Raw genomic sequence first — 19766 nt, 5'->3', positions numbered from 1 at the left:
GTCTCTGGCCGGTTGCTCAGTCGCTCTGTCTGTCGGTCGGTCTGTCTCTGGCCGGTGGCTCAGTCGCTCTGTCTGTCTGTCTCTCGGCCGGTGGCTGTGCCGGGGGGCGGGGGCCCGGCTCGCCCGCGGCCGGTGCGGCGGGGGCGGCGCTGACATCACGTCGTTAGCATAGGGCGGCCCGCGGCGGCGGCGATGGCCGAGCCGGGCTGCCCGCCCGCCGCCGCCATGAGGCGGCCCTAGGAGCCGGCCGGGGATGAAGCGGGACTCGACCTGCATGGAAGGTGAGCGGGACCGGGCCTTTGTCCGGGCGGTGCAGCCGGAGGTGCGCGGGCCCGGGGCCGCCGCCCCCCGCCGCTACCGGCCCGGGGCCGCCCCGTCCCGGCGCGGCGTGCGGGGCTCGGTGCCGCGGCTCGGGCCGCCCGGCACCGCGGGAACAAGGAAGGAGCCGTGCGGGCTTTCCCCTTTCCTGCCTCTTCACGGCTCCCGGGGCGCGGGGCCGGGCAGCGTAGCCCTGGGCTGCGAGCAGGATTATGCAATTAAAAAAAAAAAAAAGGGCATTAGTTTGTTTTGTGGCTTAATTTGTTTATATTTTAAATTTCCTAATCCCTCCGACCATCTGGAGGAGCTTTTTTTAGTATCGTTAATTATGGATAGTATCGGGGTCACGGAGGCACTCGGTAGCGCCCGCTCTCCCTCCCGGGACCGGCGCTGCCCCCCCCCCCCCCCCCCCGGTATTTGCAGCCTTTTTTCCCCTCTGTGGCTGAAGACAGCGGTAAAGCTCACCTTCAGAGTAAGGATGAGATATTTCAGGAGAGAGCATGGCGTGTTGGGCAGCACACGCTGGAGAAGTCACTGTTTCTGTTGTGCCCAGGCCCTGCTCCCGCAGCCCGCACTGCTGGGGGTGGGGTTAGTTTCAGATTTTCTTAATTCAGCATCCTTCTCAGGGGTTGCACATCCAGACAGCTTCAACAGGGCCAAGAGAACAGGTTTTAGGGCAGCTAAGTCAGGGCTTCATCCTACCGCTTTGTAATGCACCAATTAATAAAACCAAACCGGGGTAACCCCGTCGTTAATCCAGAGCGTGCGGGCCGCGCCGGAGCCGGGCAGGGAGCGCGCACGGAGCTTTATTTTGCTCAAATGGGATCAGCGAAAGTTGATCACTTGGGAGAGCGACTGAACTCGGGGTCGGTCTGTGAGCGTGGGCAGCGCCACCGAGACCCTCGAGCGTGTCCCCAGCTGCGGTCCCGGCCATCGGGCACATTTTGGTGTGCGGGCTTTTGTTCCGAACTCTTTGTGCAACAACCGGCCGGGGCGAAGGAGCCGTCCCGTCCCCGTCCCGCACAATGGAGCGGGGCGGGGGTCCCGCAGCCCCCCGTGCCCCCGCAGCCCCCGCCCGCCGGGACGTGCGGCCCGTGGGGCGCGGGGCCGCGCTCGGGGCTCCCCTGCCCGCAGAAGTTGCATTTCACAGATGAGTTTTTGATATGCAAATGGAGATGTGTCCCAGGCAGGGGAAGGGTGATGGCTTTCATCAGCTGCACGCTCTTGATTTATACCGAGCCGAAAGGAGCAGCTGATGATTTCTGGGGGTTTTAATGGGGGATTTCTTTTGATTGAATTCTACTTGGGCAGAAACGGAATCAGGGTGGAATAAGACTGTGAGTTTGAGATTTCATTACTGGAAAGGGAGACTAGAGGGAGATGCACTGGCCATTCCTCTAGTGCAGCATTTCTCCTCTTTGCTTTCCAGTACTCACTTGCTGCTTTTTAAAATGAGACTCTCTGTGAGTAGAACATCTTTTTACAGTACACTGAATAAGGTTGCAGGCTTCCTCTTTCTTTCCTCTCCTCTTTTTTTTTTTTTTTTTTTTTTTTTTTTTTTTTTTTACAGGAGGCTTGTCCATTTAAATTAACCTTTCTCCCAGCTGGGCACACAAATGTTTTTGTTTTAGTTCACAGAGGGTTAATTCTATTCAGCGCTCGCCGCGGCCGGCCTGATCCGGGGCAGCACAATCTGCTCTTTGAGCCGGGCTGGCCAGGCAGGACGCGTGGGGTGGGACCCCCATCTGCGGGCTCGGTGGGGAGCAGCAGCGGACCCCGGCCCTTTGTGCGCCCGGCCGCGGCTCTGCCGGCCCGAGCAAGGGCCAACGCAGAAAATTTAATCCCTGTGTTCATCGATTATAAGTTAAAAAAAAAAAAAAAAAAAAAGGCCCCTGAAGCAAAGGCGCCTGGTTTGGGGATGGGCTTGTTACAATGCAGCGCTCCACACTGAGGGGGAATCCCTCCAGTTCTGGGGCTTGAATTTCACAGGATGGTTTTCTTGGAACTAAAAATTGACAACGAAAAACACCGTTAGAAAAAAATAAAGGGGAAAAGAAAGCCCAACGCGTTTGTTTGTGTTCGAGGCATCACCAGAGGCGAGAGGAGAGTGAGATGCGGTTGGGATTTAAGTAACACATGTGTGAGATCTCCCCCTCCGCCCCCTCCCCAAACAGCTGGCATTTAGCAGCTTGAGATTTAAACCCCACTCAAGGGTGCTGCAGGGGGCTGCGATAGGGTCAGTTAATCAAGAAGCAAATAACTGGCACACAGCTGAAAAGAGGTTAAATATATTAATGAATTGCAGTGCTGAGTGTTGCCTGTAATTTTTTTTCAGCTGTAAAAGATTTTCTTAGCTGGAAATTCACGTTCTATTGTATAAATGAGAGGTTTTGCCTGTGGCATCTTTCGTCGTTCTCCCTCTTGCTTTCCAGCAGGCCAAATCCCAGCACTGTCTGCTCTGGGGTTTGGCTGAGGGCTTGTGCCTTCACTTTTGGCCTTACTTTTGGAATTAAAGCCTTTGTTTCTCTTCCACCGTAAAGCACCGCTATGGAGAATCGCCCAGGCCGGCTGCACCAAAACCCCGCCAGGTTTCCAAGGTAAATCTCCCAGGGAGCTGTAGCTGCTGTAGAGTTTTCAGTCGGGTCTGCAGGGGTGGCTGTGAGCCCCTGGCAGCCTGGGGACCTGCAGCCAGCTCTTGGTCCCCTCCGGGGATGTGGCAGTGCCACTCCCAGCACTGTGGGACTGCTGGGCTGGCACAGGTGGCACCAGTGACAGGGCCGTGTGTCCCCATGCCTCAGTTAATCTGCTGTGTGGTTTAGAATCTCATCCACGTGCTGTAGCGCTTTCTGTTCGGGTCTTTGCTATGTGTTTCACCAGGATTGTAAGAAATTTCCTTTTGGAAATTCACAGGAATTTTGTTAAAAAAATTATCAAGACTGCTCATTTTGCCGAGGGCAAAAGACGGTTTCTTGAAAATTTTAATGTATTACTTTTACTGTTTGTCTTATAAAACATATATGAGGAGAGCTTTTTTTCTCTTTTTACTCCATGTTCTGTGATTCTTGTGTAACATCATCATATTCTTGGAGAATTTACATTGTATGTGGTATGAAACCTACCATGACCTCTGAAAACAATACATCCTTTAATGTGGCTTCGGGGAGGGGCTAGCGAGGGAGTAGCCATAAAAATCTTCAGGGTTCAAGATGAGGTTGAGATTTTTGTGAGTGCTTTTGTTGTAGCAGCAACTGTTTGATTTAGTGGCCCCTGCTACAATGGGTTGGGAGAACAAAGCCAGAATATCCCGTGTATGAGTTTGTTAAATGTAAGACCCGTCAGGAAAATTGGGGAGGGGAGTAGGGGGAGGCTTCCTCAGCTCTCTCTCTGAAATAAAACAGGTATTTGAAAAAATTTCTTACCAATTGCTTTGTGTCCTAATCTGTGTTGTCTTGTGTAGCGTTTGAAACCAGAGGAATCAGTGAGATGAGAGGTGACAGGGAGGAGGGAGGGCTTATTCACTTAAAAATTGCTATTCTTGTTATCTGTTTTGATATTCTAGTGAAATTTCAAGGCTAAGGGAGTTCAGAGCACCCTCAGTGCAAAACTGCTTTAGGTTTGCTGGTGCTTTACCATTTCTGTGCATTTCCCTGTGGTTCTGCCCCTTCTCTCCCATCCTTCACCCACACCAGGGGCTGCATTTTGTGGGGTGAAAACTGGCAAAGGTCAGGATCAGCAAACCCATGGGCCTGGCCATGGTCCCTGCAGGATTTTTGAAAGATCTAACCTCTAAGGCTTTCTGTAGGCCATCATTTTTCATCTCCCATTTGTCTGTGGGGAGCACGGCCCCCTCTGTGGTCCCTGGGCTCTGTCTTTGTTCCCGGGGTGTGCCGCTGCTGTTTCCAGCTCCAACCCGCAGGCCCAGGAGCAGTTTCTGCCGGAGGTGAGTGCAGTTCCTGTGGCCGTTCTCACCGTGGGCTGGGCAGATGGAGATGGAGATGGCGATGGCGAGGGAAGGTTCTGGTTCTTCCTCGCTTCAGTCACCCGGGCTTCCCGCACTGCCGGCTGACGGCCCCATTCTCCCCACAACAAAACCAGCAGTGCCTGGGCATGAGCCCTCGCTGACACGGTGGGCCGGGGCAGCCTGTCCTGCCTTGGGCCGTGTGTGGGAGCCGCTGCCATCCCCGGTGCCGCTGCCCCGAGCCGGGCACTGCTGCTGAGCCGGGATTCATGGCACGGCTCTGCGAGCAGGGGGAGGGCCGGGAGCTGAGCTGAGCCTCAGCTAAACCCTGCAGATAGAAGATCCTCTGTCCTGGCTAATCCCCGGCCCCCTCCCCGCGCTTATCAGATTGCTGAAGGTGGAGATTACGCACTCGGTGGCTGCAAAGTCATGTTTAGCTGCCTCCCTTCAGAGATGCTCAGATAGCCCCACTCCTGGTTGTACCCACATTCCTTTGGGTGCAGCACATACCTGAGGGGGTCTGTCATGTGAAACTGGGGATGTTTTGGTGCAAATCAGGAATGTTTCTTCACTTAAAGTTTGTATTTCCTTTGTTCATCCCTTTATTTTAATGTTTTGGAACAGTGAAATTTGCAGAACAGTGCAAATGTGCATGCTGTGCATAGCAAACCTTTTAGAGATTAACACAGATTGGTTCTGGTTTCCACTGGGTTTAAGCTCTGGAGAAAGCTGCTTGTGAGTAGGAGCAGCTGGTTTAGTTTTTTACTTGGCTTGTGTAACAGAAAAGTGGTTTAATTTCTGGTCCCAAAACATTTGGCTCATTCATTTCTCTTGCATTCACATGTGCTGCAGCAGTAAGAAGCTACACCCTGGTTTGTCAGTTTGCTTGGGCTTTATTGAGGCTGGAGAGGACTTCACTGTGACTCTTACCTCCTGCTGCTCCACAAATCCATCCTGTAGATAAACACCTTTGTCTCACAAAACTCCCTGGTCAAATCTGAATGAGGAAAATCGGCTTGGTGCTGTGCTGGGGCGAGTTTGACCCAGCTCATCTCCACCAGTCAGTGCTGCCCAAAGGCTGAGCAGTGAGTGTGGGCAGCACCCTGGGCATGGTGTGGGTTTGTGTGTGCCCACTGTGAGCTCCTCTTGGCTCTCAGTGTGGGTGATGGGCACAGTGAGCTGCTGTGCCCTGCTCTGTGCCACCTCCTCTGTGCCCAGGCAGCCACAGAGCCCCTGCCACCTCCTGGGTCCTGCTGGGCCATGGGTGTTTCTGTCCCCGTGGGCAATGGCACTGTCCTGCCTTCAGGCCAAGGAACACCACAGACAGCCTGGTTTAACCAGCATCCCTAGGAGAGGTGTGAGGGAGTGAGAAGCAGCAGAGTGTGGTTTCTTTCTCTTCTCGTGCCTGGCTCAGCCAGGGTGATCCAGTCATCTGGGTAATGTTTGACATTTGAGTATTCTCCCCATGGAGAATACTGGAATACTGCAGATCTGTGTGTCCCTGAATGTGTTTGAATGGCTCCCACCTTTGCAGTGCAGATCTGTGTGCAACTGTTGGGATTTTATGGGGTTAAAACACAAAGTGGGGGCTGGGGCAGCTTGGCCTGGTGTACAAGGGGTTAAACTGTTGAGCTGTGGAACATCTGCTGCAGGAAGAGCTGCTGGTGCAACTTGCTGGCATTATTTTAAGCTGACTTGGTTGAAGTGAGGTTTAGGCCTCCCTATGCAGTAGGAGGTGATGAGAGTCTGGGTGCCCTACCTGGATCTCTTCACCATCATCTTCCTTTCTGCTTGACATCCCTGTCTGGACCAAGCCGAGCATCATCTCTGCTCTCTCCCTCAGGCAGTGTTGGAGTCTTAAAATACTGAATTTAATGTGACAGCTCCTGTTGTGGAGAGCCCTGAAATTTACATTTTTAGTCATCCAAAGGCTTTTCAAAGATTTGGAAAAGGACCAGTAAAATCACATCACTGTGGCTCAGCTGTAGGATGGTTTCTGTAACGATGCTCTCTCAGGTTCTGGGCAGTGGCTCATGAGGGCAGTGAGGCTGTTGAAGCCCAGAGGTGCCCCTGGAGTCTGTGAGATGTGACAGGATTTCACAGTCACTGCTGTCTGCCAGGTTTCTGTATTTGCACTCTGTGCAGTTGAGGTGGGACATTTCAGAACCCTTTTTTCCCCATTGGAGTTTCTGTTCCTCTCTGCTAAGAACAGCGGGAAGGTTGATGGAGGCTGCTGGGGAGAGCCCCAGGGCCCTGCCTGGCAGTGGGGAAGGGGAGGATGGAGCTGTCCCCGCGGGATGGACCCTGTGGCCGCCCCTCAGTTACACCCACCCGACAGAAACCAGGCCAGGCTCCCCTCAGAGCTCCCTCTTGCCTTGCAGATGAGCGGGTGGATCAGCGAACCTGCCTGATCTGCGGGGACAGGGCCACGGGGCTGCACTATGGCATCATCTCCTGCGAGGGCTGCAAGGGCTTCTTCAAGAGGAGCATCTGCAACAAGCGCGTGTACCGCTGCAGCCGCGACAAGAACTGCGTCATGTCCCGCAAGCAGCGCAACCGCTGCCAGTACTGCCGGCTGCTCAAGTGCCTGCAGATGGGCATGAACCGCAAAGGTAACGCCGGGAGGGGGGACACTGCCACATGGGGGCTGCCATGGGGAGGGGGGACAGTGCCACCGTGGGGCAACCACAGCATCGGGGAGAGGGGACACTGCCACCGTGGGGGCTGCCCCTCCCTCAGCTGCCATCTTGTACTGCAGTTCTGCCTCCCAAACTCCCTGCAAAAAAACTCCAAGACTTAAGCAAAATCATGCATGGATTAAAAATTTTGCACAGATACTAAGCTCTGAGCTGCTTCATTCCTGTACGGAGGAATGCTGTGGGTCTGGGGGGTATCAGGGCTGTGCTGTGGGTCTGGGGACGGCTCAGAGCCCCTCACCTGGGGGTCAGGGCTGTGCTGTGGCTCTGGGATCAGCCCGGGTCCCTCACCTGGGGGTCGGGGCTGTGCTGTGGCTCTGGGATCAGCCCCGGTCCCTCACCTGGGGGTCGGGGCTGTGCTGTGGCTCTGGGATCAGCCCGGGTCCCTCACCTGGGGGTCGGGGCTGTGCTGTGGCTCTGGGATCAGCCCCGGTCCCTCACCTGGGGGTCGGGGCTGTGCTGTGGCTCTGGGATCAGCCCGGGTCCCTCACCTGGGGCCGCTCTCACCTGCGGGAGCGCAGCGCCACCTGCCGGCCGCGCGCCGCCCTCCCTGCTCCGCTCTTGCCCTTGTTTTCCTCCTTTTTATTTTCCTCCTTTCCCCTTCTCTTTTCCTCCTTTCCTCTTTCTTCCTTTCCCCAACAACCGTGTGAATTTCACTCCCCTCTGGTGTCTCCTCCAAGGCCACGGAGGCCTCAGGCAGCCCTGAAGGTCCTCAGTGTTGGGTTCTGGAGCTCTCTCTTCCTGCCCTGGTGCCCAATTGTGGCATTGTTGGGTTGGAAAATCCCTTCAACATTAGGTCTAAATACAATAATTTTTGTGTTCAGATAAGGGACAGAGCTTAGGAGCTTAGCATTGGTAGGAAAACCAGCTTTGAGGAGTCTGGCTGTCATGCCGCCAAGGACCAGGATGGTATTCTAGAGAGTCCATCTGTATGTGGGAACCATTCTTGAGGCCTTTTTGATGGACCACCAGCAAAAACGTTGCTACATTTTGTTGCAGGTGTAAGCTATTTTCTGCTAAAATTATGCTTTGAAATCAATCTGAAATCAAGGCAATTTGGGAAGCTTCTAAATCCCTGTTAGTGGTAAAATATGTTGGAAATTGAGAAAAATTCCCCTAGAATTCCTGTAATTCCAGTAAGTTTAAAAAACCTAAAGGGGATAACAGCTAACTATGACAGCTTTTTTTACTTTTTGTTTTTTTTTTTTTTTTTTTTAAGTGGGAAACTGATATTTTTTAAAAAGAGCTTTCATAGGAAATACACAGCCAGTGTTGTGCCTTGCTGGGGTCAGTGGTTGGGGTTTGGGCAGCACAGCTCAGCTCCCATGGCCCTCTCCTCTGCCTTGCTGAGGCACTCCCTGAGCTGCAGGAGCAGCCTCGAGGCACACGGGGAGGATTCCAGCTGAGGATATCTCAACCCAAGCAGCAGTGTGGCTTCTGTGGGGCAGAAATTTTCACTCAAATTTTGTGTCCTTTTCTGCTCCGGGAGGGCCTCCTGCAGCCCCTGTGCCAAGCAGGGTGAGGCTGTGCAGCAGCAAGGTCACCGTGCAGCTGGGCAGAGCCTCCTGCCAAGTCTGGCCAGGTCGTGGTGGGAAAGAGATCAGGGTGATAAACAGGGACCAGCCTGGGAGGGGGGACACGGAGCAGGGCTGCCGCTGCCTCTGCAGAGACAGACAGAGGGAAGGGCAAGGTACAGAAACTGCTCCAGGTTTATCCCCTTAGCTGGATTGCACTGCCGCTCCCTGGAAATTGATTAAAGAGCCTTAAAAAAGCTGAGAAATGAGGCCGCCCCTCTGAAATGCAGCTGTGCAGCTCGGGGTGGTAACTTGAGGTTTAAACAGCAGCTTTGCAAGCAGCCAGCAGGGTCAGACATCTCCCTTCTGTTTTCTGGGTGGCTGTAGGAGATGGGACCCTCTGAAGGCACAGCAGGGTTAGAATCCAGCAGTGCAGTGCTGTGTGTCTGTGCTGGTGGCTGCACTGGGGGTGTCTCTCTGGTGCTCCACGGGGCTGTGGGTGGTGGAGTTGGTCGTGCTGGCCTCACATCTCATTTTCCAGCAGTCCTGGGCATTCCCTGGGTTATTTCCAGGGGTCAGATAGAGTTCCTTACCCTGTTCCACTTCTCAAATGATGCAGAAATTAATTGTGATAAGGGATTGCTATTTCCTCATTACCTGTCACTCAAGGAGCACATGAAGAAACTAAAATCCTTGAGTAATGCTTGTAGCCCCATTGATGTGTCTGTGCCTTTTGGGGAGAGAACCATGCTGTGTGCTGCTCATGCACTGGAGGTTTCTCTGTAAACTTCTTTAATGAAAAAAAAATGAATCTTTTAAGATATAAAAACTTTTCAACATAAATAGATATCTGCTTAATGCCCTGCAGTAGGGTTCGTCACTAAGGTCTGGTTGTGTCTTTCAGCAATCAGGGAGGATGGCATGCCAGGAGGCAGAAACAAAAGCATTGGACCTGTCCAGGTGAGCACGTGTGGCTGTCCCTCGTGGTTCCCTTCAGCTTTGGTCTCCTGGGCTGAGCCTCCATCACCCCTGGCCGTGCCTCCTGATGGTGTGGCAGGCTCTGGCTCTGTCAGGAACACATCAGGAGCTGTAGATGGTAAATGGAGCTGGGTGCTGCCTGGACACATGGACAGGCTCCCTGCACCCTGTCCTTTGTGAGCCACACAAGGACGTCTGTCCCTCCCTGACTCCCAGTAAATCTCATCTGCCTGCTGCGATCCCTTCAGCTGTGGCAAGCAGGGCACCAGTAAATGTCTGTCTGATTGATGGCCCAGCTTGTGCAGAGATGCCTTGTAAAGAGAGAGGGAATTCAGCACAGCAGCTTGTGCCACAGCCTGAGGAATGATGGCCATTTCCAGCTTGCTCCTGGAAGAGAGGTCTTTTAAAAGTTTAGTGTTTATTTTAGCAAAATAGAAATAACACTGAAAGCAATTTCTGTGGGTCTGAGTGCCTGGGAAGGAGCCCTCAGCCCAGCCCACAGTGTGAGGAGCCAAGCAAGCTCTGCTCTGCTGGGCAGTGTCAGACACAGCCTGCAACCACACAAACCTGTTTTCTGCTGTTCGTATTAAGGAACATACACAGAATTTAAAAAACACATACAGAATTAAAAAAAAAAGCCTCTAAATTTTTGTTGCATTTTCCCCATTAGTGGTGGAATATTCCTCCAGGGGCATGCCCAGCACTTTCTTGAAACTTTATATTACAGTGAACTCAATGTAAAAATTTCTTTACTCTATTTTAGCTTTGTGTATGTTACTCCCTAGAACTTAAGTATTAGATGCTCAATTGCTACTTCAGGTGTCACCTGGTTCTTATCTGGAGGAAAATAGGGAGCTCGGTCTCCCTGTAAATGTTTTCCTGACTGATTTTATATGTGTCACCTTGCCTCTCTTGATTGCTTTATCAAACCCCACCTCCTGTTTGCCATTCCCCCTGCCAGTCCTGAGTGATGTTCCCAATGCCCTGGCCTCAATTACTGCCAGGTTTCTCAGGGTGTGACAGTGGCTGATTTACAGCTCCCTGCCATGTCCATCTGACATCATCTCCTCATGTGTCAGTTCCTGTCTGCTGTGCTGCCCTCACTTGAATGGTGCTGCTGGAGATCACCACGATCACCTGTAAATAGAATTTTCCCTGTGTGTTGTTAAATGCAGGGGTAGGATGTGGTACCTGCCGGGGGGCAGGAGGCTCAGCCCTGTTGGGGGTGTTTGCAAACAGAGGCTCTGCTTTTCTGTTCCGAACCATTGTGTCCTGTATTTGACAGATATCAGAGGAAGAGATTGAGAGAATTATGTCTGGGCAAGAATTTGAGGGAGAGGCAAACATGTCATGGAGCAACAACGGAGACAGTGACCATAGTTCCCCTGGAAATGGAGTTTCTGAGAGCAACCAGCCTTCACCTGTTTCTACTCCATCTTCAAGGTGGGAATGAAGAATTTGGTGTTACAGGAATCTTGGATTTCTTTCCCTGAGTGATACTTGGGGTCAGTGTAGGGAAAACATGTGAGTGCATCTTTGTGTAAACAAGATCATGCAGCAGGTTCTTACCTCTCTGATTGTGTTCTAAGACAAACAGGCACTGGTTGAAAAGAATTGAACTGGGAAATGAGATGTTTGTGAACAAAGGAAGAAATCTTGAGATACAATTATATTTAAAATATACTCAGTTTATATTGTGTGTGTTTTCTGCAGATGTTAAGAACTTGATCACCTTTCATTGCTCATTCTGCATAAGCTCTTTCTCTGCACTTTGCTCAGATTCTGAAAATAAAACCATTTATGTTAGTAATGGGTGGTGTTATGTTAAAGTTGGCTGCTGCGAGTGCAAACCTCCTGATGCAGCCTTTGATTGCAAACACTGTAAGAATCTCAGACCTGATCCCATCTGCTTTCAGTGGCAGCTTAAGCTTGGCCTTGTTTGTGTTCTCTGGCTGTGCGAGTACTTAATGTACAGTCCTAAATTCTGGCCCTGTGAGGAGGCTGGGGTGGAAAGGCTGGGCACAGGTGGGTTTTGGGTTTCTGCTTTGCTCCCTGAATGGCAGCTCAGCAGCAGCTCCCAGATCTCCATCAAATGGAACCAGTGTCCAGCCAGGCTGGGTGTGCAGCAGTTGCTTTCCCTCTTTCTGTTCACGTTTCTGGTGGAGCTGTGTGTGCCACTGCACCGAATCAGGTGGAGTTTTGGGGGTGTACTGAAGAGCTTTTCCTTCTCCAGTAGGTCGGTGGAGCTGAACGGCTTCGCCGCACTCAGGGATCAGTACCTGGGCACGCCGGTGTCCACGCACTACCAGTACCTGCCGCACCTTTTCAGCTACTCGGCGCACTCGGCGCTGGTGGCGCCGCAGCCGCGCAGCCTGGAGCCGCAGTCACACGGCCTCATCAGCCAGCTGCTGTGTGCTGAGGACCTGGAGCCCCTCAGCACCCCCATGCTCATCGAGGACGGGTGCGTGGGGCAGGGACAGCCCTGGGGCGGGCACAGCCACGGGGCAGGCAGCAAACCTGACCCCATCCCACAGGGCTGGGGCTGGGGATGGGGTACGTGGACCTGGCAGGGGCTGGGGCTGGGCTGGGGCTCCAGGCTGCATGCTCTGGGTGCTGGGCAGGTGGGTGACCCCAGGGGCTGTGAGGACTCCCCTCAGCCCCTGCCCAGGCTCCTGTCACCAGGTGACACCCAATTCCTTTAGCATTTGCCTTGTTTCCAAGCTCCCCATCAGATGATGTCATTCAATGTTTTTAATGGTTTTTCTGCCTTTGTACTAACTGTGCCTGCAGGTACAAAGTGACTCAGGCAGAGCTGTTTGCGCTGCTGTGTCGTCTGGCGGATGAATTGCTTTTCAGGCAGATTGCGTGGATCAAGAAGCTGCCGTTCTTCTGTGAACTCTCCATCAAGGACTATACCTGCCTGCTCAGCTCCACGTGGCAGGAGCTGATCCTGCTCTCCTCGCTCACTGTTTACAGCAAGCAGATCTTTGGTGACCTTGCAGATGTCACCTCCAAGTACTCTCCCTCTGACGACGAGCTGCACAGGTGAGATGGGATGAGGAGCCATGGGAGCCCAACACACAGGTGTCCTCTGACCACCTCCTGGGACAGGTCACTGTACCTGTGGCTGTTTTCCTCTTCAGGTACTTACCTGTACCTGTTTTTTAGGGAACAGTTGTTCCAGGCTTGGAAAGCACCTCATGGTTAGTCAGTGCTGGATCACAACTCCCTTCTGCAGGGAAGGGCACAGTGATGTGTGGGGCTGCTTGAGTTCCACGTAGCAATGCTGTTGTCCTCCAACAGAGCCTTACAAGCCACCATTTATGAGGAGGGTAAAACTGACCAACACTTTGGGTAACCCTGACACACAGGAAACAAAGTCTTATTTAAAAACCCTTTGTGCCAGTGGAAAGGTTGTTCACATAGCTGGTTGTCTGTATTATCAAAGTGTTCATTATTAATTGCTATTTCTTTGTTTTGATTAGATAAATTTAAAGATGTTGCAACTTAGCTCTTGTTTTTTCCATGGTACAGACTATCTGATGCTCTGAGGAGCCTGCCTTTCATTTATCATGTTGGTCAGGGTGTTGTTTTTTGGTTTGGATATTTTATTTGGAGTCTTGGTGCCAGACAGATTCTTCTTTTGGTAGTAGAGTCCCAGTCTCACCATAATTTGGCAGAACAGGTGGGATTTAGAGGATTTAAACACCTGCTCTTTGCTCTCTGCCCCTGCTGGGCTCACGCTGCTGCTGGAATCACCAGGGGATGTCTGATGAGCAGAGATTTAAACAGTGCTGTGCTCCTCGGCCATTGCGGTGTCTCGTGGCTCCTGGGGGCTCCTTTGTGCATCTGTTGTGACAAGCAGAGGCACTGGCTGGCTGAGCCCGTGGTGGGAGCAGGGAGCTGGCCCCAGGTGTCTCATTTCCTGGGACAGGTTGCTCTGCGGCGCTGCTCTGCACAGCCATTCATCGTGCATCTGGTGCAGCTCCTGCGAGGAGCACTGAGGGTCATAGAAAACCACAATGACACTTGTTCTTGCATTCAGCTGTCCTTTTGTTCCTGCTGTCCTGGTCAGAGCCTCACAAGAGAAGTGTTTGTTTCATTTTGAGTTTGTGATAAATACAAGCGAGAGGTAAGACAAGGAGACAAAGGAGGAGTCCTCGCCCTGCAGAAACCGGCAATTCAGAGCTGGTCGCCTTGAAGGTCCTTCAGAGAAGATCTGTGCACATGGATGAAAATAGGTGTTCTTGGGAGAGGAATGCTTCTGCAGTCTCCTCTTGTGATTTAGCTTTTCAAGTGTCATTAATTGTCATTAGTAACCTGGGAGAATGCACACCCAAAAGCCATTTAGTGGGAGCTGCACAGATGAGGGGACTGGGGCTGTGTGGCTCCCTCCCACTGGTCTTCATGGTCCTTCAGCCATGGCTTGACTGTCTCCAGCAGCAGTGGGATGGCTCATGGATATCAGTCTCCCTGTCCAAAGCACTCATGAGATATCTGGTCTCTTTGGACTCGAGAGGGGCCCTTTAGGAGAGGTGTCCCATTTGTGGGTGTTCTCAAAGAGCCCCCAGCTCCTCTGGCGTTGGTCAGGAATGACTGCAAAGAGAACTTCATTAGAGCTCACACCTGGCTGGAGAAATGTCACTGAGCAGGGATGGTCTGGCACTTCAGGGTTAATTTCTGCTCTTAACAAAATGACAAGAGCAGTGCTAAAGCATAGGTGACAAACAAAGGCATAGAATGAGCTCCCCAACTCCTTTGTTTTAATTGCTTCTAACAACTGGCTAAACGTTCTTTTTGCCTGCTAGATCAAATGTTTTCTTTTATTGTGCTGTTTTTCTGAAGATGAATATGAAATGAATAGACTCCTGACCTCCCCCAGCACTCCTGATAGCGCTTCCCTTCCCCCTCCTCCCCAGCTGATGCCGACAACTCCCAGCCAGAAACTTGCCTGGTGTAAACTGTGAGGAAAAGTGTGTGGAGGAGTCAGTCCTCGAGAAGAAATAGGGCTGTGAAAAACAGAACAGCTTTGTTTGAAAGGGGGAGGAAAGTATGTGCAGAAAAGTAAGACAGTTCAACTGCGGGAATGAGAGAAGAGCTCTCCTGGATTTATGAAGTGATGAGTGGCTGGTAAAAATGTGCATGCTCTAAAAACAATTAAACCCCACAGATGACTGAGTGGTCTTTGTGCTCATTAACTTCTTGAGCTTTGCAATCTTGCACCTGCAAGATTTTTAATGTCAACTGGAGAGCAAGAAAACTTGTACAACTTTAGATTAGCCGACAAGGCTTTCATCACTTACAATATTACTTTCTTGAAGAACTGACCTGGAGTTCAGACAGCTTGTTTTCACTTCACAGAGGTCAAACCCCATCATGCATTTTACAAATAACTTTGAAGTAAACAAACACACATGCCAAAATAAGGTATTATTCAGTGAAAAAGGTTCTATTTCTGTTCTATTCAGAGATGGCTTGCTGGCTGTGCTCTTATTCTTTGTGCTGCACAATGCCAGAGCACGCTGAAGCTTCCCGAAACACTTCTGTCCCACTTCTGAGTGCTTCTGCAATATGTGCCTGCTTTGAAGCCGGGCTGTTGTTGCTGTGAGATGTGTTCCCAAGAGGCTGTTCTGGCCCTGGGCAGGCGTGGGATGGTCTGGAGGTGCCTGCAGGCACCCACAGCCCTCCACACCCTCCCACTCCAGCCTGGTCCTTCCCCATGGCTTTTTCATGGTGCACATGTGGGGTATTTCTCCTGATGAAGTGTGGCACCCTCTTTAGCAGGAGGACCTCGTTCTGCACCCACAAAATCTCCATCAGGCAATTTTCCAGGAGGTTTTGGGGTGTTCCCTGTGCATCAGTGTGCCCTGTGCTGCCTATCTCTGTCACTGGCTTTGCTGCAGATTCCTGCCTCTGTGAAACCTTCTCTGCTGTTAGAACAGGCTGGTGGTGAACTGAATCACCAAGAAAGGGTTTTTTCCTAAAAATATCTGTAGATTGTGGGCTCCCCATCCCTGGGCCAGACAGGATGGGGCTCTGAGTAACATGGTCTAGTGGAAGGTGTCCCTGCCCTTGGCAAGGGAGTGGGACTGGATGAGCTTTGAGGTAATTTCCACCCAAATCATTCCATGATTCTGATTCTGCATTTGTAACTGAGACATTTTCCTCCTTATTTTTGGTACTTGCAGACTTCAGGCAGTTTTGATGACTTTTTAAAAAAAATTCTCTTGCAAGGTGTTAAAATCTCTGAAGCTACTTTAATGAGTTTCATGCCTTCACTGTCCAGGCCGTGTGCTGATGTGATCTCTGTCCTGCAGGTTCAGTGAAGAGGGGATGGAGGTGATGGAGCGCTTGATCTACCTCTTTCGCAAGTTCAACCAGCTGAAGGTCAGCAACGAGGAGTATGCCTGCATGAAAGCCATCAACTTCCTAAACCAAGGTGAGGCAAACAGGAGCTACCAGCCACACTTGCTCGTTTTTATGCCTCAAAGGGTGAATTTGTAAGACTGGTTCCTCTCTAAAATTTTTAGAGTTTTTCAGATTCATTAAAATGTTTACGTTAAGGATATATCCTTAGGTTGCTTAGCTGGGTTCCTAATTTTTAGGTTCTATACCTAAATCTGACTCTTCACAGTGAAAGGTAATCACAAATGAAGTATTTGCATGCAGGCCATGAATTCATCCTAGGAAACGGCTGCATCCTCCTGTTGATTAATAGCATATTAAAGCTGGCAGTTCAGGCTCCTCTAAGACCCTGGGCATTTCAAAATCCACGCAGAGACAAATGCTCAGTCAATAGTGTTCAGCTGTAATTTTGGAAATAAATGTCCCCAAAGTCTTTTGTACTGTGAAAGATAGTTGCAGTCTGTAAAAATGTGCTGCGGGCTCCTTCCTCCCCCGCTCATTTCCAGAGGGAGATAATGCTGACACTTCAATCTGTGCCGGGCTGAGGTTCCGGTTTGCTTCCCTGGGCAGTTTCCTGACAGTGGATAATGCACTTCTCGAGCTGTCTCCATTGTTTTCCAAAATGTATTTTCATTAACTTCCTGTCTTCTTTTATTTTTAGTTGAAGTTTGCAATTTTTTATGTGAAATACCTGAGACTTATTTTTAAAAGTCAGCTTTTGGGCAGTAGATCAATGCCTCTTCCGTCAGATGGTCTCCCAGCACCGAGCCCGCTCCGCAGCTTCCTTGCTGCTGTGCTGGGTCCTCCCAGGACCTGCCAGTGCTGCTGCTCACGCTGCCAGTGGGACATCCTGCCCGTCCCTTCTTCCTCTGTGTGTGCTGCCTGACACTGGCAAAGCTAAATTTAAATAGAAGAACTTGACAAGTTTATAAAGCTCCCATGACATAATTCATTAGCAGATGGGGAGGAATGTGATGATATCTTTAATTATAGAGCTGAGCACTGTCCTCAGCCAAGATGATACACCTAAAACCAATGTGTTCCTGTGTGAGGAGGTGTTACACTGATCTGCTGTGAGGACCAAACCCTGACACCTGACTGTGTTGTGCCAGGCAGGGATTTCAGGTTGCTGGGGCTGTTCTCTCCAAGAGCATTCACTGAGCTGCAGGTGAGCAGTGTAGGACATTAGCTGTTCTCTTTCCAGCCTTTTGTGGAGGGAAATCCTGGATCCAGACACACATATAAAGACACATCTGTGATGCAGGCACAGCAGGAGGGGAGATGGGAATTTTAGTATTGGTCCAGGTGCTGGAAGCCAGTCTCCAAAGCAGGGGCCCGGATCAGAGTGACAGAAACCAGCCTGTCATGAAGAAGTGGCAGTAAGTGTAAGGCTGCCGCTCTTTTGAGATGTGTTTGTCATGTTCTCATTGCTCTGATTGTATTCCTTTGCAGATATCAGGGGTCTGACCAACGCCTCCCAGCTGGAGCAGCTGAACAAGCGGTACTGGTATGTTTGCCAGGACTTCACAGAGTACAAGTACCCCCACCAGCCAAACCGCTTCCCAGATTTGATGATGTGTTTGCCAGAGATCCGCTACATTGCAGGTAACCTGAGTGCTTCTGAAAGACACTTAACTTACTGCAGTGAAACTCTTGTGGACTTTGCTCGAGGATGTTTGTGTGGGAGCATTTCCTATCAGAGCTTCTGCCCATCTTTAAGCCCGTCCCATTGCCCTGAGCTCATCCAGTCTGAGGGGCTCTTGGCAAGGTGTCCTGGTGGTGCTGGTGGGCACAGGGTTAGTCCCACTTGGGGAAGAGGGGCCTTGCTCCAACCTGACACCCTTGAAGTGCATTCTTCAGTCTCCCCTTATTGTCCTTTCACTCCCAGATGGAGTGCATTTTGTCTCAAAAGGATGTAATCCTGGTTTGAGTAGTTATCTCATGAGAATTAGGGAGATACCTGAACTGAGCAGAAAGTGATCAGCAGAGTTCAACCAGATCAGTGTAACCCCTAGGGTTCCTCATCTGGACCTCGGAAATCCTCAGGTGAATTCTCAACTGCAGTTGCATTGCTAATTAGATCTCCAAGGCCTGGTGTTACTAAAACTGTTCCTGGATGTTATGGCAAAGGGAGATGCTTGCCTCCCTGTGTCAAGGCTCCGTATGCTTTATCCTACTCCGTCATAATGAACTAGATAATAATCTCAGAGTAGCTCTCGTAATTTACTCATGGAGATCAACAAGGGGGTTTGAGGTGAGATGGGATTTAGCCTTTCCCACTTTCTGTAAATACTTCTCCATTGTGGAGAAATCATTTTGATCTGACTTTGCCCATTTATTTTGCTTTCTATTCAGTAAATAAATCATATTGTGTCCAAATGCATATCAAATGTCTAATGTAGCTGTAGGATGATTAACTGTTTCTGAGAAAGGTTCAAGGTAAAACCGTCTCCAGTGCTGCTGCCTTAGGTGTCTCTGAAATCTGATTCAGTTGTGGCTGCTAATTCTGGTTTCTTTCTTACCAGGAAAAATGGTGAATGTCCCTCTGGAGCAGCTGCCTCTCCTTTTTAAGGCCGTTCTACATTCCTGCAAGACGAGTGTGAGCAAAGAGTGAGCGCAGCTGGCCCCGGCCGGTGCCTTGCGCAGAGCTTGGGGCTGGCTCACCCGGACAGGGGCAGGGGCCATCCAGGCAGGAGACAGGGCACTGCGCCTCCCTGCCCTCGTAGCAAGAATCTTTTTTGTTTGTTTTTGTTTTTTTACTCGTTTTCCTATATATTTATTTCACGACAGAGTTGAATGTATGATCTTCAACACGATGCACATGGTTCTGTAAGAATGCAGCAGATGCATTCTCCAGCAGTTTACAGAATGTGAAGATGTTTAATGTTACAGTGTTTGTTAGGGTTAGTTCTTTTGTATTTGGGGCTGGGGACCGAGATGACTAAGACTACCTCAAGGAGAAGATGCTGTTCATGCACTGCTCTTTCCATGATTTGCATCCAAAGCATTTGTCACAGAGAGCAAATATTGGCAGAGCTGTTATTATCCCAAAGGGACGACTTTGGAGAAGTGGGTGCTAGAGAAGTGCCAAGCTTTTTCTGTAATTTTGAAAAGACAGGAGTGGAGAAGGAGGAGTCTGTCTAGGCAGCTGTTTTCTTTTCCCCTGGCAGTTTTCAGATGCAGGTTTTCAGTGGGGTGGCAGTGCTCTGAGGGGCTCCCTGGCCCTGTCCTGTCTGGGGAGCTGCAGGGGGGGTCTGTCCCAGCCCCTCCTGGCCAGCTGCCCTCTTACTATTGCCACAACACCTGCCAATTCCTCTGAATTTGTGTTCCTGCAGCTCAGGACAGGCTCCTGGCATTGCACAAAGGTGCTTCTGTTGCTAGAGGATGGCAAGGACTTTATCATCACTTCCTTAAAATCCATCTAAGTTTACAAAAGCAGGAAAAGCCTACTTAGAGAAGAGGCAGGATTGCCCCTGTTAATGTGTTCCTCCAACATGGTACCTGACTTCTGAGGCTTCTGCATTGCAGCAATCCCCATCTTAGGAGCAGTTAAATGGGGCCTATGTAGTGGGGTGAGGGACTCCAGTGTCCTCTGGCATGGCTTTCTCTGCTGGACTCAGGGAATGGATGTTCCATAGATAGATCCTGCCAGGACTGTTCTGTTCCTTATGGAATCCCAGGAAAAACTACATTACTGCTGTACTTGGTTACCTGTCATGTTCTAGGTGTTGCCAGGCTTGGATTTTCCATCTCACAGGCTCTCCACAGCTCCAGATGGAGAACTGGTTTAATGTAGCTGATTAGCTGATTGAGTGATTGGTTGGCGCTGATGTTTAGCTAAACTTGGGCATTCTCATGAGTGATCTCATGATTTCCTGCTCATGATGGGGAGGTTTG

General features: G+C 50.7%; 1 protein-coding gene across 1 annotated transcript; it reads left to right on the top strand.

Moving 5' to 3' along the window:
• The first annotated feature begins 274 nt into the window (after nt 1–274).
• On the top strand, nt 275–19766 carry NR6A1 (nuclear receptor subfamily 6 group A member 1). Its single transcript, XM_059486679.1, has 10 exons — nt 275–560; nt 2793–2915; nt 6658–6888; nt 9391–9446; nt 10750–10907; nt 11701–11925; nt 12255–12509; nt 15782–15903; nt 17322–17474; nt 18395–19766. The coding sequence occupies exons 1-10, from the start codon at nt 275–277 to the stop codon at nt 18481–18483; spliced, it is 1698 nt and encodes a 565-aa protein (XP_059342662.1). The 3' UTR covers nt 18484–19766.

Source organism: Ammospiza nelsoni, chromosome 20 (genome assembly GCF_027579445.1).
Source record: "Ammospiza nelsoni isolate bAmmNel1 chromosome 20, bAmmNel1.pri, whole genome shotgun sequence".
Classification (NCBI taxonomy): domain Eukaryota; kingdom Metazoa; phylum Chordata; class Aves; order Passeriformes; family Passerellidae; genus Ammospiza; species Ammospiza nelsoni.
The sequence above is the reverse complement of the archived record's forward strand: the minus strand, read 5'-3'. Positions and strand labels throughout refer to the sequence as shown.